This window comes from Castanea sativa, chromosome 3, assembly GCF_040712315.1.
Source record: "Castanea sativa cultivar Marrone di Chiusa Pesio chromosome 3, ASM4071231v1".
Lineage (NCBI taxonomy): Eukaryota > Viridiplantae > Streptophyta > Magnoliopsida > Fagales > Fagaceae > Castanea > Castanea sativa.
Window position 1 is genome coordinate 6340977 of NC_134015.1, and position 18761 is coordinate 6359737.

At 36.0% G+C, this 18761-nt stretch overlaps 1 protein-coding gene and 1 pseudogene across 2 annotated transcripts; one reads left to right on the plus strand and one right to left on the minus strand.

Annotated features, from left to right (window-relative positions):
* Positions 1-743: 743 nt before the first annotated feature.
* LOC142628075 (uncharacterized) lies at positions 744-5847 on the minus strand. 2 transcript variants are annotated; one of them, XM_075802038.1, is made up of 6 exons: positions 5478-5847; positions 4083-4204; positions 3847-3937; positions 3569-3695; positions 2988-3058; positions 744-1473 (listed from the first exon to the last, which is right to left on the minus strand). In XM_075802038.1, exons 1-6 carry the CDS (start codon positions 5765-5767, stop codon positions 990-992), a joined length of 1185 nt encoding a protein of 394 aa, XP_075658153.1. In that variant the 5' UTR covers positions 5768-5847; the 3' UTR covers positions 744-989. The 2 variants fall into 2 exon arrangements, with proteins under 2 accessions (XP_075658153.1, XP_075658152.1); XM_075802037.1 differs by having other exon boundaries at positions 2988-3061; positions 5478-5844.
* Positions 5848-14856: 9009 nt separating this feature from the next.
* On the plus strand, positions 14857-17255 carry LOC142629839 (sugar carrier protein C-like; annotated as a pseudogene).
* Positions 17256-18761: the final 1506 nt, after the last annotated feature.

Below are 18761 nucleotides of genomic sequence, written 5' to 3' on the forward strand. Positions count from 1 at the left end.
TTGGTGAGGATTATAGGGGAAGCTCCTAGTTCTTTGGTTAGGAGCTGAAAGTTCACTTCATTTAAACTCTGGTTATGCCAGGATTATAAAATTTTAGCTGAGTCCAATTAGGTAATATATTTGAAGAATGTTCAATGGTAACGTTTTCACAAAAAAAATCGTGTCGTAGCTTCCCTACCGTTTTTTCTTCTGCAGTTCTTAGAATTATGTGGTAGATCTTCTAACCGGTTCCTCAAAGACAAGAATTATGATAGATCAGTTGGCAATCGCTGGTATTCTCTATTCTTGATAAATTCCATTTAAATTATTGGTCCAATATTTATACAGATTTTCTTTTGAAATTAAGTTTATACTGGACTTAACAAGAATTAGAGGGACTATATTTTTTTTTCCCTATGAGGCTATGAACTTGATTTTACGTTGTTTTCTTTCCTGTTTTACACATCATCTGAGGGGCTACGTTTCATAGATTCCAAACCCACCATAAGCCAGACCTCAGTCTTCACCTTTGCAATGAACCCAAGTTCTGTTTCTCACCAAAGACTTGTTTAAATAGAGATAGAATAAACTTCTATACAACGCTGCAAAATCCCTTTATCCCTCTAAATAACAGGATTGTAGAATTTAGTACGTGTTTCTCGTAATCAAGTTGAAGCCCACAATCTTTCTCAATAAAGAAAAAAATAATGTTGAAGCCCACAATGAGTAGGCAGTTCGCATCAGCATTAATAGAATATTTTGACTACAGTTAAAGCAGAAGCCCAAAATATAAGAATGCTGGCAAAACTGGTTTGATTCTCAAAGTGATGGAAAAAACATAAACAATGGGGCATAAATATGAAAGATCTGTACTTGGCATCCATTTGCCACTTACTAGAACATACATTCAATACTGGCAATCCCAGCTGCTACAAGTAACGGCCCACAAACTGTATATATCCATACATATTAACAGAAAATGATCACTTGGCTCACTACGCTACTAGCATCTATTTCAACGGTTTCAACCCAAGGGATGCACGCAGCCTATTAGCTTCAGCAATCTCAGGGTCTGGGTGGTCTGTCCCATCCTCTTTCTTCTCCTTTCTCTCTTTCTTCTTCTTAGGCTCTTCCCGAGTGCCATTTTCCTCAGCTCCATCCCGTCTTCTGGGACTGGTGCTGCTGCGTGCATGTCTCTTCCGGTGCTCCCCACCCTCACGATCCTTCCGATCCTTGCTCCTACTTCGGCTTCTTGAGTGACTCCTCCTCCTGCCACGGTCCCTGTCTCGCCTCTCCCGCTCCCTACCTTCCCACTCCCTATCTCGCTCCCTATCACGACCATAATCCTTTTCATCTCGCAAGCGGTAACGGTCTCGGTCCCTATCCCTGTCCCTGTCCCTATCTCTGTCCCTGTCCCTCTCTCTATCCCTATCCCTATCTCGTCCACGTCCACTATCATAATCTCTGTCATAGTCTCTATCATAGTCTCGTTCCCTGTGAAACAGGAATAACAAAATGACCAAGTTCAAAAACTTACAACATCTTTTAAGGATTGAAGATATGGTAAACTTCATCAGTTACAAATATAGGAAGTGCAATGAAATCGTCTCACACACTAATAGAAGAAAATTGATGACCCATGAAAACACACCTACACTGTGAATCCATCATAATTCTCTCTGGACAATAACAGAACAAAGAAAACTGGCAGATTCAAAATACCTTGCTACAGGAAGCCATTTAACCACTATAGTAACTTCAATTATCACGCAATTGGAAAAAGGTGAAAGGGTCAATAAGCAAACCATTTAAAGGTGGGTGTGTGCCTGCTTCTGTTATCATATGTTCTTGAATGACAGCTTCCTTGACACTCTATGATATAAGCTTCTACATCACACATTGACAAACTCTGTCCAAATATGCTCACTTACGTATAAGCTAAGAATTCATTTAAAATAAATAAATAAATAGGTAAAAAGGAGGCCTATATCCAACCCTATTGATTAAAAAAATGGCTTACCCATCCCCACCCCCCTTTCTCAAAACCAAAAAATAGGACACCATTTCACCTTAGTTGGATTTATAGCAACAAATACTGTGGAGTAGTTACCTAATTGTGAAAGAAATAAAAGCAGTGCAGAACTTTGCACTACTCTCCAAATATAAGAGCTGTAAAGCAATTGTACATAAAACAGATTTTATTCCAATTCTAAATGAGATTGAGCAAAGAAGACCATATCACATTTGCACTTAGATAGTAATGTACGATCCATCATACTTCTCGCTGCACACTGTCAGTGCAGAGAAACCTGGCAGGATCAGGAAATATTATTATAGGAAGCACTGTTACGCCACTAAACGGCTTTAAATGCCATAGTGGAAACATAAGGCCTGAATGACACAGGCATTGACATAGATGCATACATTTGGGCAACAGCTTCCAGTAATTTGAGGGCTTATCATTTCTAAGGCAGCTGTGGAATTGGATAACATACAAAATGGTTGATTGGAAAAAGACCAAAGCATGTCAAATTGTGATATGCAGATCACTTTCACATGTTATGTAGGAACTCTTGTATGTGTAAGATGTAACCTAATTTAACTAAAAATCACCTCAAGTGGTATGTGTGAAACCAACCATGCAATTAGATAATATGAAGAGCACAATCAGATAATATGAAGAGCACAAACCCAACCTTGCTCACTTAGACCAATCACAAACAGACATAAGCTAGAAATATGCTTCTAAATTGGAAATAAGGACAACTTGACTGGGAAAAAAAAGAAAAAAAGAAAAAGAAAAGAAGAAGCTAGAACAAGATGAAAAATAAGGCTTCTCCATTAGGGGAAAAAATAAACATTCTGTTAAAAGACATGGGTGTCTATCTCAACAACATATCCATAGATATAAGACCATTAAACAAGGACCTATAATAAAAAATAAAAATAAAAATTCATTCAATATCACACAATAAATCAGAAACCAGAAGTGTAAAAATAACTCTTACCTGTATCTGTCACGGTCGCGTCTTCTGTCCCTATCTCTTTCCCTGGCAGGGCTTCGGCCACGGTAATAATCCTGCTAGAAGTTACACCAAAATATGAATCATAAGACTGGAAAGAAACATTACAAGCAAGATTTCTTTTCCATAATGTCAAAAAGTTTAGAGAAGGAATGAGAGAAACTAATAGTATATATCATTAGAGAGAGGAACTGATAGGACCTATCATCAGGAAGAGTAAAAACTAACAATACTCTCTTCTTAGGATGAAAAGTGGTGTAAAGGGAGAAATTTTTGGCTTCTGTTGTTTGTTAGTCAAAAGAGGAGGGAGATATAGCGAAATGACTCTTTTTTATGTGTGAGATAGAAGAAAAATATATCGAAACACTTGTTCTTTATATGTGGTGACAAACTAATACCTCACTAACCCCCTCATTTTTTTTCCTTCTCTCTCTCTCTCTCTCTCTCTCTCATTAATTTTTCTCCCACACAAGTTATTACACTCATGTATCCTTCCATTTATTTTTCTTCCCTCCAAAACCTTTTATCAAAAACAGAAGTTAAACAGGAATGAAAGAAATGCAAACCTTTTCATGAGCCTCCTCTTCTAAACCATCAAGTTGATCATTCTCCTCCTTCTCCTCCTCCTCCTCAAAATCATCTTCCAAAACGCTTCTTCTAGGTTCCAATGAACCAAGTGTTTCAAGAGTCCATCTATAGGCATACAGAAAATCATAAAGCACACATTTTCAAAGAGTATCATGAAAACAAAATGAAGACAGAAAATTACAGCAGGAATCCTACGAAAGAGATCATATTCACAAATACATGTCAAGTAATCCTCCTTTTAGTTAAACACAAGTACCTTTTCTTGATACGTGGCAAAGCAATGTCACAGGAATAATCTTTTGTTAGAAGTTCATCAATAACCTCATCCACATGTGTCAAAGAGAACTCTGACACAATTAAAAGGCAAAATACAGGTAGGTTAGTGTATTCATGAAATTTATAAATGCATATAAAAATAATAGCAAATAGAAGTCAAAAGCATCAATGAGAAAGAAATCATGGCAGATTCCAGAAATATGTTGAGGATCTTACTTCCTTCAGGTAATTTTTGTCTTAACTTCCTATAATCATTATACAGAGGCTCTAGGTACCGGTAGACATCGACATCAGTTCCTGTAAGACGCAAATAAAAAGCACCAAGTATCCGCACGTATCTGCACAATGCAGCATTGAAAGATGTTAAAATCCAAGGGAAATAGCACTTCACAGGGACTTCTACAAAAATCAAAGTGAAACCAACATGCTAACACACACTGAAAATTAAAGTAACCGTTCGTATTAAAAATGTATGTGTATCTTATTCATTTTTTTTTTTTCCATATTTCCATTTCAGCATCCAAATGCTATTATAAACTCCATGAAAAAACATTAACCCCAATAAAACAAAATTCTCTAATTGAGCTGGCCTTCTATCAAAGAATTTCTAAATCTAAGCAACACAAAGCAAGAATAATATTTCTTCGCCATTTATTTTATATATGTTCAGAAGCATGGAATTGGATGATATTGCAGGGCCCACTCTACAAAAAATATAAATCAGGGCTGCCAATTTCTTAAGATTCCAAATTTCAATACCAAACCCTCAAAACATGGCATGAAGGACAAAATTCACTTAAATCAGCTTGTCTTTTGCTCATGGTGATTAAGATGCAAAGATCGGATACTGATTAGATCCTATTTTACTATTAATTCTGCAAAACTGACAAGTAACATTTTCAAAACCTAATCAACTCAAACCATCACCAAATTCCCTTATCATTTCTTTTTAGTCTGAAATCCAGCTTCCCTTTCATATTTTATGTTGTTGTTGTTGTTTTTTTTTTTTTTTTTTTAAATCAACAGCAACTGCAAGAACCCAAAATTCCCTCTTTTTTTTTCCTTTCCCTCTACACCCAAAACAGAAATTACTAAAAAAATTAAAAAGAAAGCCGTCTATATATACATATCTTTTTGCGACTCCAATATTTTTACTTTTCCATCTTCTTCCTCCACTTTCTCATCAACCAAACAGAAGTTTCACAAAGCAAGAAAAATAATTCAAACTAGATACAACTACGTCCACACCTACTTGTGCGTGCACGAGAACGTATTTGTATATATCACACTTCATTCTCCATCAACTCTAATCACACTCATCTTATAACTCTAGTTTTTAGCTCTCAATCCAAAATCAACACTCACACATCATCTATACATACAAATAACACTTCATTTTCCATCAAATCAATCGCAATATCCTTATAACTACAATTTTAGCCCACAATCCATTAATTTTTTACAAAAAGCAACAACTACAAGCACTACACACACAGATACACACATATAACACTTCATTTTCCATCAAAATCAATCACAATCCCCTTAAAACCCCTAATTCCAAAAGCAATAACCATAACCAACGAGAGAGAGAGAGAGAGAGGGTGGTACTTGTAATCGTCGTTTTTGATGAACTCGATGACGATCTCCTTCTCGGGCTGAATCTGGAGCATCTTCATGACGAGGCACATAAACGGCGTGGGCTTGCGGTTACCGCCGTGAGTACCGCCGAGGTGATCGAGCTCCATAGCCTTGTCGACCAGTGTCTCCGCCGTGAGACCGAAGCATTGCTCCTTCCAGTAGGTGTTCTGGTAAATCTTCGACCTCAAGATCTTCTCCACCAGGTTCTGTGGGTTCGTCCCCCTTATGCTCTTCGCCGCTGGGTCCGTACGGTTCGCCATTCCTATTGGCCTCGCAACAGCTCTCAAACCCTAACACAGAGAGAGAGAGAGAGAGAGAGAGAGAGAGTTTTATCTGTTTATGGGAGGAGGGGAAAACGGTGCGTTTTGAGCAATATGCTCGAAAATGGGAGTGGTGTTGGGCTTTGTAGAGCAAAAGCCCAACTGGGCTTTATGAATGATTATATGCTCAAATGCACTTGTAGGAATGAAGCCCAAGCCCAACTGTAAATGAACAAATGCTCACTTTTTTTTTTTTTTTTATATATATTAGATAGAAATTCTAGTATAGCCTAATCTAAGTGTATATGTGTGTGAAACTCACTCTTGAAAACTTGAACTCGGCTTTTACCCCCCACCCCACAAGAATTTTGTATCTATATAGTAACTATTAGGCTAAGAGTGCATGGTATTTTTGGAGGTAATTGTTTTTGTGAAAGTAATTTATAATGTTCTTTTAAATGCTCACTTCTAATCATTGTTTGGTTTTTTTTTTTTTTTTTTTAAGGAAGCAATTTCTCATCATTGTTATTAGAATAGTTAGAGTTTATACATTGCATTTATTTAGCACTTGAAACTCTCATCGTATATAAATATGGATGTAAATTAGTTTAACTATATGGATGTAAATAATTTTTTAAGGGAAATTCTATTTTAGGGGAGGAGGGGAAACGGTGCGTTTTCGGCAACATGTTCGAAAATGGGAGTTGTGTTGGGCTTTGTAGGAGAAGAGCAAAAGCCCAACTGGGCTTTATGAATGATTATATGCTCAAATGCATTTGTAGGAATGAAGCCCAAGCCCAAGCCCAATTGTAAATGAACAAATGCTCACATTTTCTTTTCTTTTTTAATATAAGATAGAAATTCTAGTATAGTTTAATCACACTAAGGATGCATGGTATTTTAGGAGGTAATTGTTCTTGTGGAAGCAATTTATAATGTTTTTCTTTTAAATGCTCACTTCTAATCATTGTTTTGTTTTTGTTTTTTCAGGAAGCAATTTCTCATCATTGTTATTAGAACGGTCTGAGTTTATACATTGCATTTATTTAGCACTTGAAACTCTCATCGTATATAAATATGGATGTAAATTAGTTTAATCATATAGATGTAAATAATTTTTAAGAGAAATTCTATAATTGTTTATCCTCATGTTTTCTCTCGAGTTTCTTAAGTGGTCTAAATATATAAATTATTGGGAAAAGTTATAACACGTATTATGAATTTGTGATATTCTCTAATTTAGGTGCAGGACAATAGCTTTCAAAATTTCAACTGAAGTTGTGTATAAACTAAAATTTTAAGCTAATAAAAATATTATGATATTCTCTAATTAAAGTGCATGGCAATAGCCTTCAAAATCAAATCCCAATTGAAGTCGTGTATAAGTTGCCTTTTATAAGATATAGAAGTAGGGTACAAAATTGGGGGTACAAATCGAATTTAGAAAATTAAAACAGTCAAACCTGATTTTTGATTGATTGATTGAGCCTTTATCAAAACGTGGACATTAATATTGATAGATAAATGATTGACTGACTGTCAAAATCTAAACAAAGTGTATGCCTTCTTTGAGCTGGCATTTTCACACTTAAATCTTTTTGTTTTTTAGTTGCTCACAGTGTATCCTCAAGGCTTTCAACCAAAGATTAATCATTGTTCGTGCCAGGAGAGCCCACGAAGGGGTAAAGCACTGGCTCAGGAAATTCTTTTCAAAGTGCAGGTAGCAAGACTCGAACTAGGGAGCACACCCAGTCGAGCCCAGTACAAGCACCTTGAGACCTAGAGCTCTACCAACTCGGCCAACCCCCTGGGTTTCCACACTTCAATCTTGAACATTAAATAACTCAACTCTTGAATTATTACATTGTCATGTAATTTGCCAACTAAAAAACTTAATTAGCAACTTCCTTAGACAAGAGGTTACCATGGCTTTGAAGTCAAAAATTATTTCTTCAACATTTGAAATGGATCAAATTCATGATATAAATTAAATATTACAAATTTAAAAGTGTATTCAATGTTATATGATTTAAAATTTTGAATGATGTGATAATTTATACAGTATTAATATAAAATGGTTGGATGGCATATTCAACCTCTAGCTTATTCCAAAAATGGTTGAATGACACATGTAATCATCTTTGCACTTACGTTTCTCATCTGAATATGGTTATATCTATTTTTGAGTACAAGCAATCATCATCATGACTTCCCGGATCCTCCTTACCAAGTGTAGCAAAAGCAAACGAAATACATTCTTCTATTGAATTGTGTTCTGCAAAATTTCATCTAGGGGTGTAAGTATCCCAATATATACCTTTTATCTTTATACTATGATAAAATCAACTGTACCCATTCACCAACCAACTATGTGGGTGAGAGTATTTTGATGTGTGAAGAATGATGATGTATCTAAAATATTATTGGAGGGTTTAGATTAAGTCTTCGTTTAATTTATCCTCACAATTTGGTAATATAGTCTTAACAATTGGAATAATATCATATTTTTTAATGTTAACACAAGTTTAGATATTTTATTATTATAAATTAACTACAATATAGTGCAAACTGCTAGTATATTAATGTGATTTGTGAAAGCCCTGTAAACTCTAATTTTTACTACATACCCTCAACGTAGATGATATATATATATATATATATATATATATATATATATTCGTTAATTTAGACTAGGATTAAACAAACAGGTATTGTATTTAACAATCTACATACTATTTGATCTAACAACATATTACTAATATTTATCAAAATTTTCTTTTGTTTGCCTTTTACAATATAATTTATATATATATATATATATATATAATTGAAGCCTCTGTAGTTCCCACAATTTTTCATGTCACTACTATTTTTTTTTTAGATTCTTTTTATTTTAGGTTTTATATCTTATATATTTATTATTTCTCTTCAACATATAATTATCTTATCAAGTGTTACAATAGTTTAGTTTAAGTAAAACTCTATTAAATATATGTTTTAAGAGCTTATAAATTCTACTTCAACTAAAATTCTATAACAAAAATTTCAACAAAAATAAACCCCTGCCAAGGTCGTAACCTTCATACTCACTCAAATTTTCACAAAGAAAACACACACAACAAATTGAAGATTTTACAAAGAGGGTACGAGACTTCATGAGAACTAAACACACGCAAAGTTTTGAAAACCCAAACCCGACTACGAAATTTCATCTATGAATTCATAAACTAAAAACCCTACAAATGCAATCATCCAAAACGACGAAATCTCTTTCACCGGAGTAGTCTCCTTACTTGCCTAAGATTCTTCTAATCAACGCAACTGTTAATGTTGTAGAGTCTTTCTTGTGGTATTCTATCGTTTTTCTTAAACTCAGATGAGAGGTGTGGCAACATATGCGTACTATATTGAATTAGAATAGACGTGAGAAATACTTTGTAAGACATTTTATTATCAATAAACTTTTTTTAACCTTTTTCCTTAAGCCGTTGCTTTTGCTAAGCATTGTTGTAACCCCTGCCTAGGTCGTAACCCTTCATACTCACTCAAATATTCACAAAGAAAACACACACAGCAAATTGAAGATTTTACAGAGAGGGTACAGGACTTCATGAGAACTAAACACAAGCAAAGTTTTGAAAACCCAAACCTGACTATGAAATTTCATCTATGAATTCATAAACTAAAATCCCTACAAACGCATAGCCATCCAAAACTACAGACTCTCTTTCACCAGAGTAGTCTCCTTGCTTGCCTAAGATTCTTCTAATCAAGCAACTGTTAATGTTGTAGAGTCTTTCTTGTGGTATTCTACCGTTTTCCTTAAACTCAGATGAGAGGTGTGGCAACATATTCGTATTGCATTGAATCAGAACAGACATGGGAAATATTTTGTAAGACATTTTATTATCAATAAACTTTTTAAAACCTTTTTACTTAAGCCGTTGCTTCTGCTAAGCACTGTTGTTACATTGAACTTTTTTGTTTTATATATATTACATCAGTTATAATTGCACTATTATTCTTATTTTTAGCTCACATAAAAGAGAAGACATGTGAAAGTGTTTGTGAAAGGGCCGGGGCAGAGGGTTTTAGTGGTCACGGGTAAGGAAATATTTAAGTGATTGAATATATTGGTCTTAAAGAGTGATTTGGGAGGGCAAAGAGTATTTGGCAAAACTTTTGTATAGCAATAGCTGTTTGATGAAAATTGATTTTGCTTAGAGGCATAAAATTCATCTCTGCGGAGGATTCACTTTGATCTTGTGATATAGCTGATAGGGTTTAGATTTTAGCTTATCCTTGGATCACATTCAAAATGTAAGAGAAAATGTCTAAGCCAAATTGGAATGGGGCTAGGACTAAATTTTATTTTCCAATCTATTCTTTAACTTTGGAACTAAATCAGAACTAGGCAGTATCTATGCCCTATACATATACTAAGATGATATGATTTACTAAGATGGATTCTTTTGTTTTATATTTGCTAGATAATCTTTAATCTATGGACTATGTGAATATAAGTTTGATTTGTATTAAAATTGACAGAATTTTATATGTTGTGTTTGGTAGAATTTTACTAATGGAATTTGTAGAATTATTGATTTTTTTTCTTTGGCTGCTCATAATTTGTGTCATGCTCATAATGATAAAATTAATACGATCTTCATTCACACAATTACTTGAATTTTTTTAGAAATAACATTAGTTAGATAAGAATCGAAGAAAAGGAATATCTGAGTTGGAGGTTATTAATTACATTTTCTTTTCTAGCTTTGCTTTTAGAATTACAAGAGCTTCATTTTAAACACAACAAGTGTGAATGTTTCGTGGTTAAGGAAACTCTTTAATTTTTGCATATTTAATGCATGCTCTTGAAAAGAATTTCTAAGTTTTTCAATCAGTGAGTCTTGACAAAAATGTCTCAATTATACTAGACCTGCGTATAGAGAGGCCATGGCATTAGTTATAGGCTCTGGATATTGCCCTTTTTTTATGTCAAATTTGGAGAATAAGTATAGCAGGTGAGTACAAATTAATGAGGAGTTTGAGTGACTGAAACTTCTTTAGCTATATTTTGTGTTTCAATTGATCACAATTGTTTTTATTTATTTATAAATATTCATGTTTGAATGGTATCTTGTATAATTGCCACATATACTATATCATTAATGTCATCTCTTATTATAAAACATTTAAGCTAACTATAATGAAATGGATATTTGAAATAATTTTTTAAACTACCACAATTAAAAAAAAAATTGTCAATGGCAAAAAAAATTAACAAAAATATTTTAAAACTTATATTTAATAGTTTTTAGGTGCATCACACTAATTAGTGACTAGTTTGTATGGTACGAAAAGCCGTTTAAAATAAAAGGTATCCTATTAGAAATTTAGAACCCAATTATGTGGTGCATGACGATTGAGCCAGAGCTAGCAGTAATTGTACAATATCGTAACTATATTACCAGCAGGATAAGCTAGCAGTGATTGTACAATATAGTAACTTTATGGGTTGTGTTAATGGAAGGTGCCCATTAACAACACATTTTGGGTAAGTTTTTGAGTAGCTTTTTTAACTTTTAACAATTTTTCAGTTTTTGGTAATTTTTTTAATCTCTTTTAACAGTTATTTTGATAGCTTTTTTTCCTCTTTTTAAGTTAAACACAAAAGAGGAAACGTTAACCGGCACCGCACGGTGCTGGTTAACATTTCCCGTGCCGGTTAATGTTTCCCTAACTTTATTACTATGGGATAAGCTAGTAGTGATGGTACAATATAGTAACTTTATTACTACAAGATAAGCTAGCAGTGATTGTTCAATATAGTGACTATATTACTAGCAGGATAAAGATTTTACACATCACCTTAAGCTTTCTATATATGGGTAATTGTACAATATAGTTGTGGGGTCATGGATTTTGGGATTTGGCCGAGAGCATGTGGTTTTGGCTGAAAGCATGTGGGTTTGGCCGAGAAGCATGGGTGGTCCTAGTCCGAGGAGTACTATCTCCTCGGACAAAGCTAAAACGTAAATCTAGTATAAATTCTAATGATCAAGGATGACCTTCCAAGAAGTTCTAATGATAGCAACGAGTATCATGAAAGTACAAGAGGGATAAGGACTCAAAAATATCTAAGGGAAAGCCGCTATCACCGCATTAATGAGGAAGTGACCTTTGAACAGTATTATGGCAGCCTTACAGCCACCCCAGAAGACTTTTAGAGGGGGATGATGGGACAAATATCAGCATAAACCATCAACTGTCCACATGTAGTCCACATGTAGGGTAAGGATGAAGGGGGAGATGTAATATAAATAAGGGTAGAGATCCCAGAGAGAGGGGACGGAAAAAAGGAGAAGAGAAAGCAAGCAGCAACCTCAACAACTCCTGGTAACCGTGGTCATCCAATATATGCTAGAACGAGCTCCTCGGATTGTGCCGAGGACAAACTTTCTTGCACGAACGGGTACAATTCATGTTGGCTCATCATCCAAAACCATACTAATTGCTATCCACGCACTAAAGCCTAGCTCTTTGACCCCGCTCTCTACAAATTTATTGTATTGGGTTCAGCAGGCCAAGATCCCTTACATTTTGGGCTTGGTCGAAAATTGTGTCCCCACGGATTGGCGTCGTCTGTGGGAAGAGCTTGTGTAATAGTGAGTGCAACGGTTAAATATGGTGGGCTCGAGGCCCCCATCGGCAAAAAGTCATTGGGGAAAGCCATTATGGTGGCCGGTTTTACTATGTGAGCAAGTCACTACGTAGGAGCACGCACGATTGTTGTCCTAACTTAGCTTCCGCTCGGAGTCTATACGACAAAGTGTGGATTATATGGGGAGGATGGCTAAATGGGGCACGATTACGGGGGCTTTTGACATCAAGTACATGCCTCGTACCTCTGTCAGGGGCCAGGTCCTCGCGAATTTGGTGGCCGAGTTCGTTGAACCTCCATTGGAGGAAGTGGCAGCAACATATGAGCAATTCAATGGGGCTTTGCGACGGGGCTAGTCCTTGAAGGTATATATATTGATATCTTCTAAATCTTTTGAAGTGGTTAAAACGGAGAACCTTAGCTATGCGGGTCCTCGGACCTCTTTGTTTTGGGGAAATTAACACACAACGGCATCTTTTGAAGTGGTTAAACGAGAACCTTAGCTATGCGGGTCCTCGGACCTCTTGCTTTGGGGAAATTAACACACACTTTGGCATCTTTTGAAGTGGTTAAACGGAACCTTAGCTATCTTGGGTCCTCGGACCTCTTTGCTTTGGGGAAATTAACACACAACGCATCTTTTTGAAGTGGTTAAATAGAACCTTAGCTATGCGGGTCCTCGGACCTCCGCTTTGGGGAAATTAACACACCTTTGGCATCTTTTGAAGTGGTTAAACATAACCTTAGATATGCGGGTCCTCGGACCTCACTTGCTTTGGGGGAAATTAACACACACGGCATCTTTTGAAGTGGTTAAACGAGAACCTTAGCTATGCCGGGTCCTCGGACCTCACTTTGGGGAAATTAACACACAGCATCTTTTGAAGTGGTTAAACAGAACCTTAGCTATGCCGGGTCCTCGGACCTCCTGCTTTGGAGAAAGTTAACACTTCATGACATTCTCTCTTCAAAGTGTTTAAACTATAACTCGATCATGCCTCGGTCCTCGGACCAGATGATGAGAGAAAGTTAACACTTCATGACATTCTCTCTTCAAAGTGTTTAAACTATAACTCGATCATGCCTCGGTCCTCGGACCAGATGATGAGAGAAAGTTAACACTTCATGACATCTCTCTTCAAGGTATTTAAACTATAAACTTGATCATGTCTCGGTCCTCAGACCACATACTTTGGGGAATTATCATTCCACAACATCTATTTGTTTCTCACTAAGTGTCAAGACAGGCCCAAGATTATAACCAAATCCTCAGATTGGTAGCTCTGAAAGGAGCAATTCACAGTATAAATATGGGGTGCCTGAAACGACACTCCCACAGGTGTAAATCAAAGGATCAAAGCAGAATCGACTCTTAAGAATTCAAAACCCCACTTTTCTCCTCGGATGCGAGGAGAAAACCGGAGTTTTGAGGGGCTATTGTGGGGTCATGGATTTTGGAATTTGGCCAAGAGCATGTGGTTTTGCCTGAGAGCATGTGGGTTTGGTCGAGAAGCATGGGTGGTCCTAGTCCGAGGAGTACTATCTCCTCGGACAAAGCTAAAACGTAAATCTAGTATAAATTCTAATGATCAAGGATGACCTTCCAAGAAGTTCTAATGATAGCAACGAGTATCATGAACGTACAAGAGGGATAAGGACTCAAAAATATCTAAGGGAAAGTCGCTATCACCGCATTAATGAGGAAGTGACCTTTGAACAGTATTATGGCAGCCTTACAGCCACCCCAGAAGCCTTTTAGAGGGGGATGATGGGACAAATATCAGCATAAACTATCAACTGTCCACATGTAGTCCACATGTAGGGTAAGGATGAAGGGGGAGATGTAATATAAATAAGGGTAGAGATCCCAGAGAGAGGGGACGGAAAAAAGGAGAAGAGAAAGCACTGTAGCAACCTCAACAACTCCTGTAACCGTGGTCATCCAATATATGCTAGAACAGAGCTCCTCAGATTGTGCCGAGGAAAAACTTTCTTGCACAAACCGGGTACAATTCATGTTGGCTCATCATCCAAAACCATACTAATTGCTATCCACGCACTAAAGCCTAGCTCTTTGACCCACTCTCTACAAATTTATTGTATTGGGTTCACTGGGCCAAGATTCCTTACATTTTGGGCTTGGTCTGAAAATTGTGTCCCCACAATAGTAACTCTATTTTTTTTTTGGTGAAAAGTATATAGTAACCCTATATTACTAGCAGGATAAGCTAGCCGTGATTGTACAATATAGTAACTATATTACTAGCAGGATAAAGATTTTACACACAGCCTTAAGCTTTCTATATATATAAGAAACCATAAACTCTTTAATTTGACCCATATCTCTCTTTCTTCATATTTTCCGCTTCTTTCTTTCTCGTCCTTCTTCTTGATCATTGTTATTCTCTGTTTCTTGCTGTACGCTATGGCTGCTGGAGGGATTGGTCCCAACAATGGTGATCCTACAAAGAATTACCCTGGAGAAATCACTTTCTATGTGTTGGTAACTTGCATTGTCGCTGCCCTGGGGGGTTTTATTTTTGGTTACGATATTGGTATCTCAGGTAGGTAAGCATGCATGCATTCAAGAACCACAATATAACAGTGCTATATGTTTCTTTAATTTTCCATAATTAATTCTTCTTTCACCAACGTTCCATGCATGTATGTTGATGTGTTTAAGTTGATTCTAAGTTTCTAACATATGATAATTTTGTATATAGCTGGTGTGACATCGATGGCTCCCTAGTTGCAAAAGTTTTTCCCATCGGTTTATCATAAGGAGGCCTTAGATAAATCAACCAATCAGTACTGTAAATTTGACAGTGTGACACTGACCATGTTTACATCTTCTCTATACTTGGCTGCACTTTTGGCATCGTTTGGTGCATCATGGGTGACCAAGAAGTCGGGTAGGAAAATATCCATGCTCACTGGTGGTTTGGTTTTCTTGGCCGGAGCTATCATCAATGCTGCTGCTCAAAATATTGCTATGCTTATCATTGGTCGAATTTTATTGGGTATTGGTGTAGGCTTTGCTAATCAGGTAATTAAATATAAAATCCCTTAATTATTTGCTTTTTTTTTTTTCTTTCTCTGTTTTGCTTTTTCTGCTTTTGGTTTGTCTTTTACATGCAAATTTTAATTTTTATCCTTCCTTAATCATTTTACGTAACTGGGACTAGCATTGGGTAATGATCTTTTTAGATATAATAATAAAATAATTAAGCTTTTTGTTTGTACCAATTTATTTCTTGTTATTGGTATCTAATACCAGTTTTTTCAATATATTTATATTTTTAATTATTTGGTTTTTATTATCAAAAAATAATATAAATAATTTTTTTAAGTAATATAATGAAGCCACTAGCTTCGAAAAATAATCACAACCCTAATTCATGGGTTGCCTAGGGTTACATTATGCATAAATTTATAAGGGAAGTACATAATTCTTAAAATCCTCAATTTATGACTAAAAAAAATTCTTTTTACATGAAACTTTATTACTAATTCTATATATTAATTGATAGAATTACTCATAAGCTTATTTTATTTCTTTCAAAATTGAACTAGTACATAAGCGGTACAAATATGTCATTAAATAACTTTGATTTATTCAATTGCATGTAGGCTGTACCACTCTACCTTTCAGAGATGGCTCCATACAAAGTTCGAGGTTCTCTTAACATTATCTTCCAGCTATGTCTTACAACAGGCATTTTGATAGCCAATGTTGTTAACTACCTCACACCCAAGATCAAAGGTGGCTACGGATGGCGTGTTAGTCTAGGTGGTGCAGCTATTCCTGCCCTCTTCATTGTGATCTCATCATTTTTCCTCCCCAACACTCCAAACTCAATGCTCGAGAAGAATGAACCCAAAAAAGCCCGAGCAATACTCAGGCGAATTCGTGGTGTTTCTGATAAGGAAATTGAGGCCGAGTTCAAGGATCTTGTGGCAGCAAGTGAAGCCTCCAAAGCTGTTGAACACCCTTGGAGAAACATCCGGAATAGAAAGTATAGGCCTCAATTGGTCATGTCCATGGCTATTCCATTTTTCCAACAATTTACAGGCATCAATGTTATCATGTTCTATGCTCCCGAGCTTTTCAAAACAATTGGGTTTGGGGATGATGCTTCACTCTTATCCGCACTCATCACTGGTGGAATAAATTGTATTGCGACATTGGTCTCCATGTATGGTACTGATAAATGGGGTAGAAGATTTCTTTTCCTAGAGGGTGGAATTCAAATGCTCATATTTCAGGTAACACGGATATACAAAGTCTAACAACATTTCTTTTTATGTGTATTCATTTATATTCCTATATCAAAAGTTGCATCCATAAATTTTTTATATAATGTAAATTACATTGCATATATGTTGTAGGTTTTGGTGACAGTCTTCATTGGATGGAAATTTGGGGTATCAGGTCAAGTGATTGACTTGCCCAAGTGGTACGCTGGCCTTGTTGTGTTCTTCATCTGTGCCTATGTAGCTGCTTTTGCGTGGTCTTGGGGGCCATTAGGATGGTTAGTGCCAAGTGAGATTTTTCCACTAGCGATTCGATCGGCTGCACAGAGTATTACTGTCTCTGTGAACATGCTTTTCACATTCTTTGTGGCCCAACTATTCCTTACCATGCTCTGTCACTTGAAGTTTGGCTTGTTCATCTTGTTTGCTTTTTTCGTGGTACTCATGACCCTCTTTGTCTATTTCTTCTTGCCGGAGACCAAGAACATTCCCATTGAGGAAATGACAAGTGTGTGGAAGGGGCATTGGTTTTGGAGGAGATTCATGCCTGAAGATCGTCCCCAAGTTTAAACTTTGTGCTAGCATATATTTTTTATTGGTCTATTAATTACTTTGGTTTTTAATTTCGCTTTAGTATCATGCTCGAACCCCTTCACTATTTTGTAAGTTGCTGGGGAAGTTCATACTATTGATATTCTTTTTCTTTGTTTTTGTATCAAGTAATGAATGAGAAAATTCTCTTTTCATTAATTAGAAAAATGCGTATACAAGTCCATATATACAACCACAGAACGTAACAGCTTAACCACAAAAACAGAAAAGAAAACTAACTCTCACACGTGCAGCTACAGTACTAACAAACTTTCTCACGTGTCAACACTTAAAGGTACCCACACACGCTAAACTACAAGTCGTATGTACAGTAAATATTAACACAAACACAGTCGTTTTTGTGTACCCACACACTTTCTCACTTTGCTATTCTTGCTTCCACTCGGATACTTCTCCTCAAGAGCAGCTGGTGTATGTACATTTATCATTCCCATTCTGCAAGTAAAATTGGTAAATTGATTATAGCTCAGTGCTTTGGTAAGTAGATCAGCTAGTTAACAATTGCTCCTAACATGATTCAATTTAATCACTTTCCCCAAAACTTTGTCCCCGACCACATGATAGTCTATTTCTAAGTGTTTTTTCTTCTCATGGAAGACTGGATTAGAACCAATATGAAGTGCTGCTTGACTATCACAAAACAACAAAGCTTCTCTATCATGTTGGACCCCAATATCTTTGAAAAAATACAAAATCCACACTATTTCACAAGTTGCAACTGCCATTGATCTATACTCAGCTTCTGCAAAAGACCTTGACACTGTGAATTGCTTCTTTGATTTCCAAGACACCAAAGAATCTCTAATAAAAATGCTATAGCCCGTTACAGATCTTCTTGTGTCTGGACATGCTGCCCAATCAGCATCTGCAAACCCTTTCAAATGCAATTCTGTGTTAGCAACAAACATGAATCCCTTCCCTAGTTCATTCTTCAAATATTGCAAGATCCTATATGCTGCCTCTAGATGTGGTTTTCTTGGTCTCGACATGTACTGACTGAGCTATAATCAACATAGAGTTTATTGCAATAATGTGCAACGAAATATTTTCGTTACAATAAGGTTTTATTGCAACGATTTCAAGTTTATTGCAACAAAACAATTTTTTGCAATAGAGTTTTTTTTCTTGTAGTGACCATTTGTGCCCTCTGATCTTTCCCAAAAGAAGGAGATCATAATCATGAATCTTGATCATATGGTTTGCCCTTGTCTTCATTGCTCTAGTGTGCTTTCTTTGCTATAATCAACATAGAGTTTATTGCAATAATGTGCAACGAAATATTTTTGTTACAATAAGGTTTTATTGCAACAATTTCGAGTTTATTGCAACAAAACAATTTTTTGCAATAGAGTTTTTTTCTTGTAGTGACCATTTATGCCCTCTGATCTTTCCCAAAAGAAGGAGATCATAATCGTGAATCCTAATCATATGGTTTGCCCTTGTCTTCATTGCTCTAGTGTGCTT

What these genes read in the sequence shown, in the direction of transcription:
- LOC142628075 (XM_075802037.1), bottom strand. Translation starts at nt 5,767, where the DNA reads ATGGCGAACCGTACGGACCCAGCGGCGAAGAGCATAAGGGGGACGAAC. An exon ending in AAGAGGAGGCTCATGAAAAG is followed by an intron (nt 3,062 to 3,568) that starts GTTTGCATTTCT and finishes TGTAACTTCTAG; the next exon opens with CAGGATTATTACCGTGGCCG. An exon ending in CGCGACCGTGACAGATACAG is followed by an intron (nt 1,474 to 2,987) that starts GTAAGAGTTATT and finishes CCTGTTTCACAG; the next exon opens with GGAACGAGACTATGATAGAG.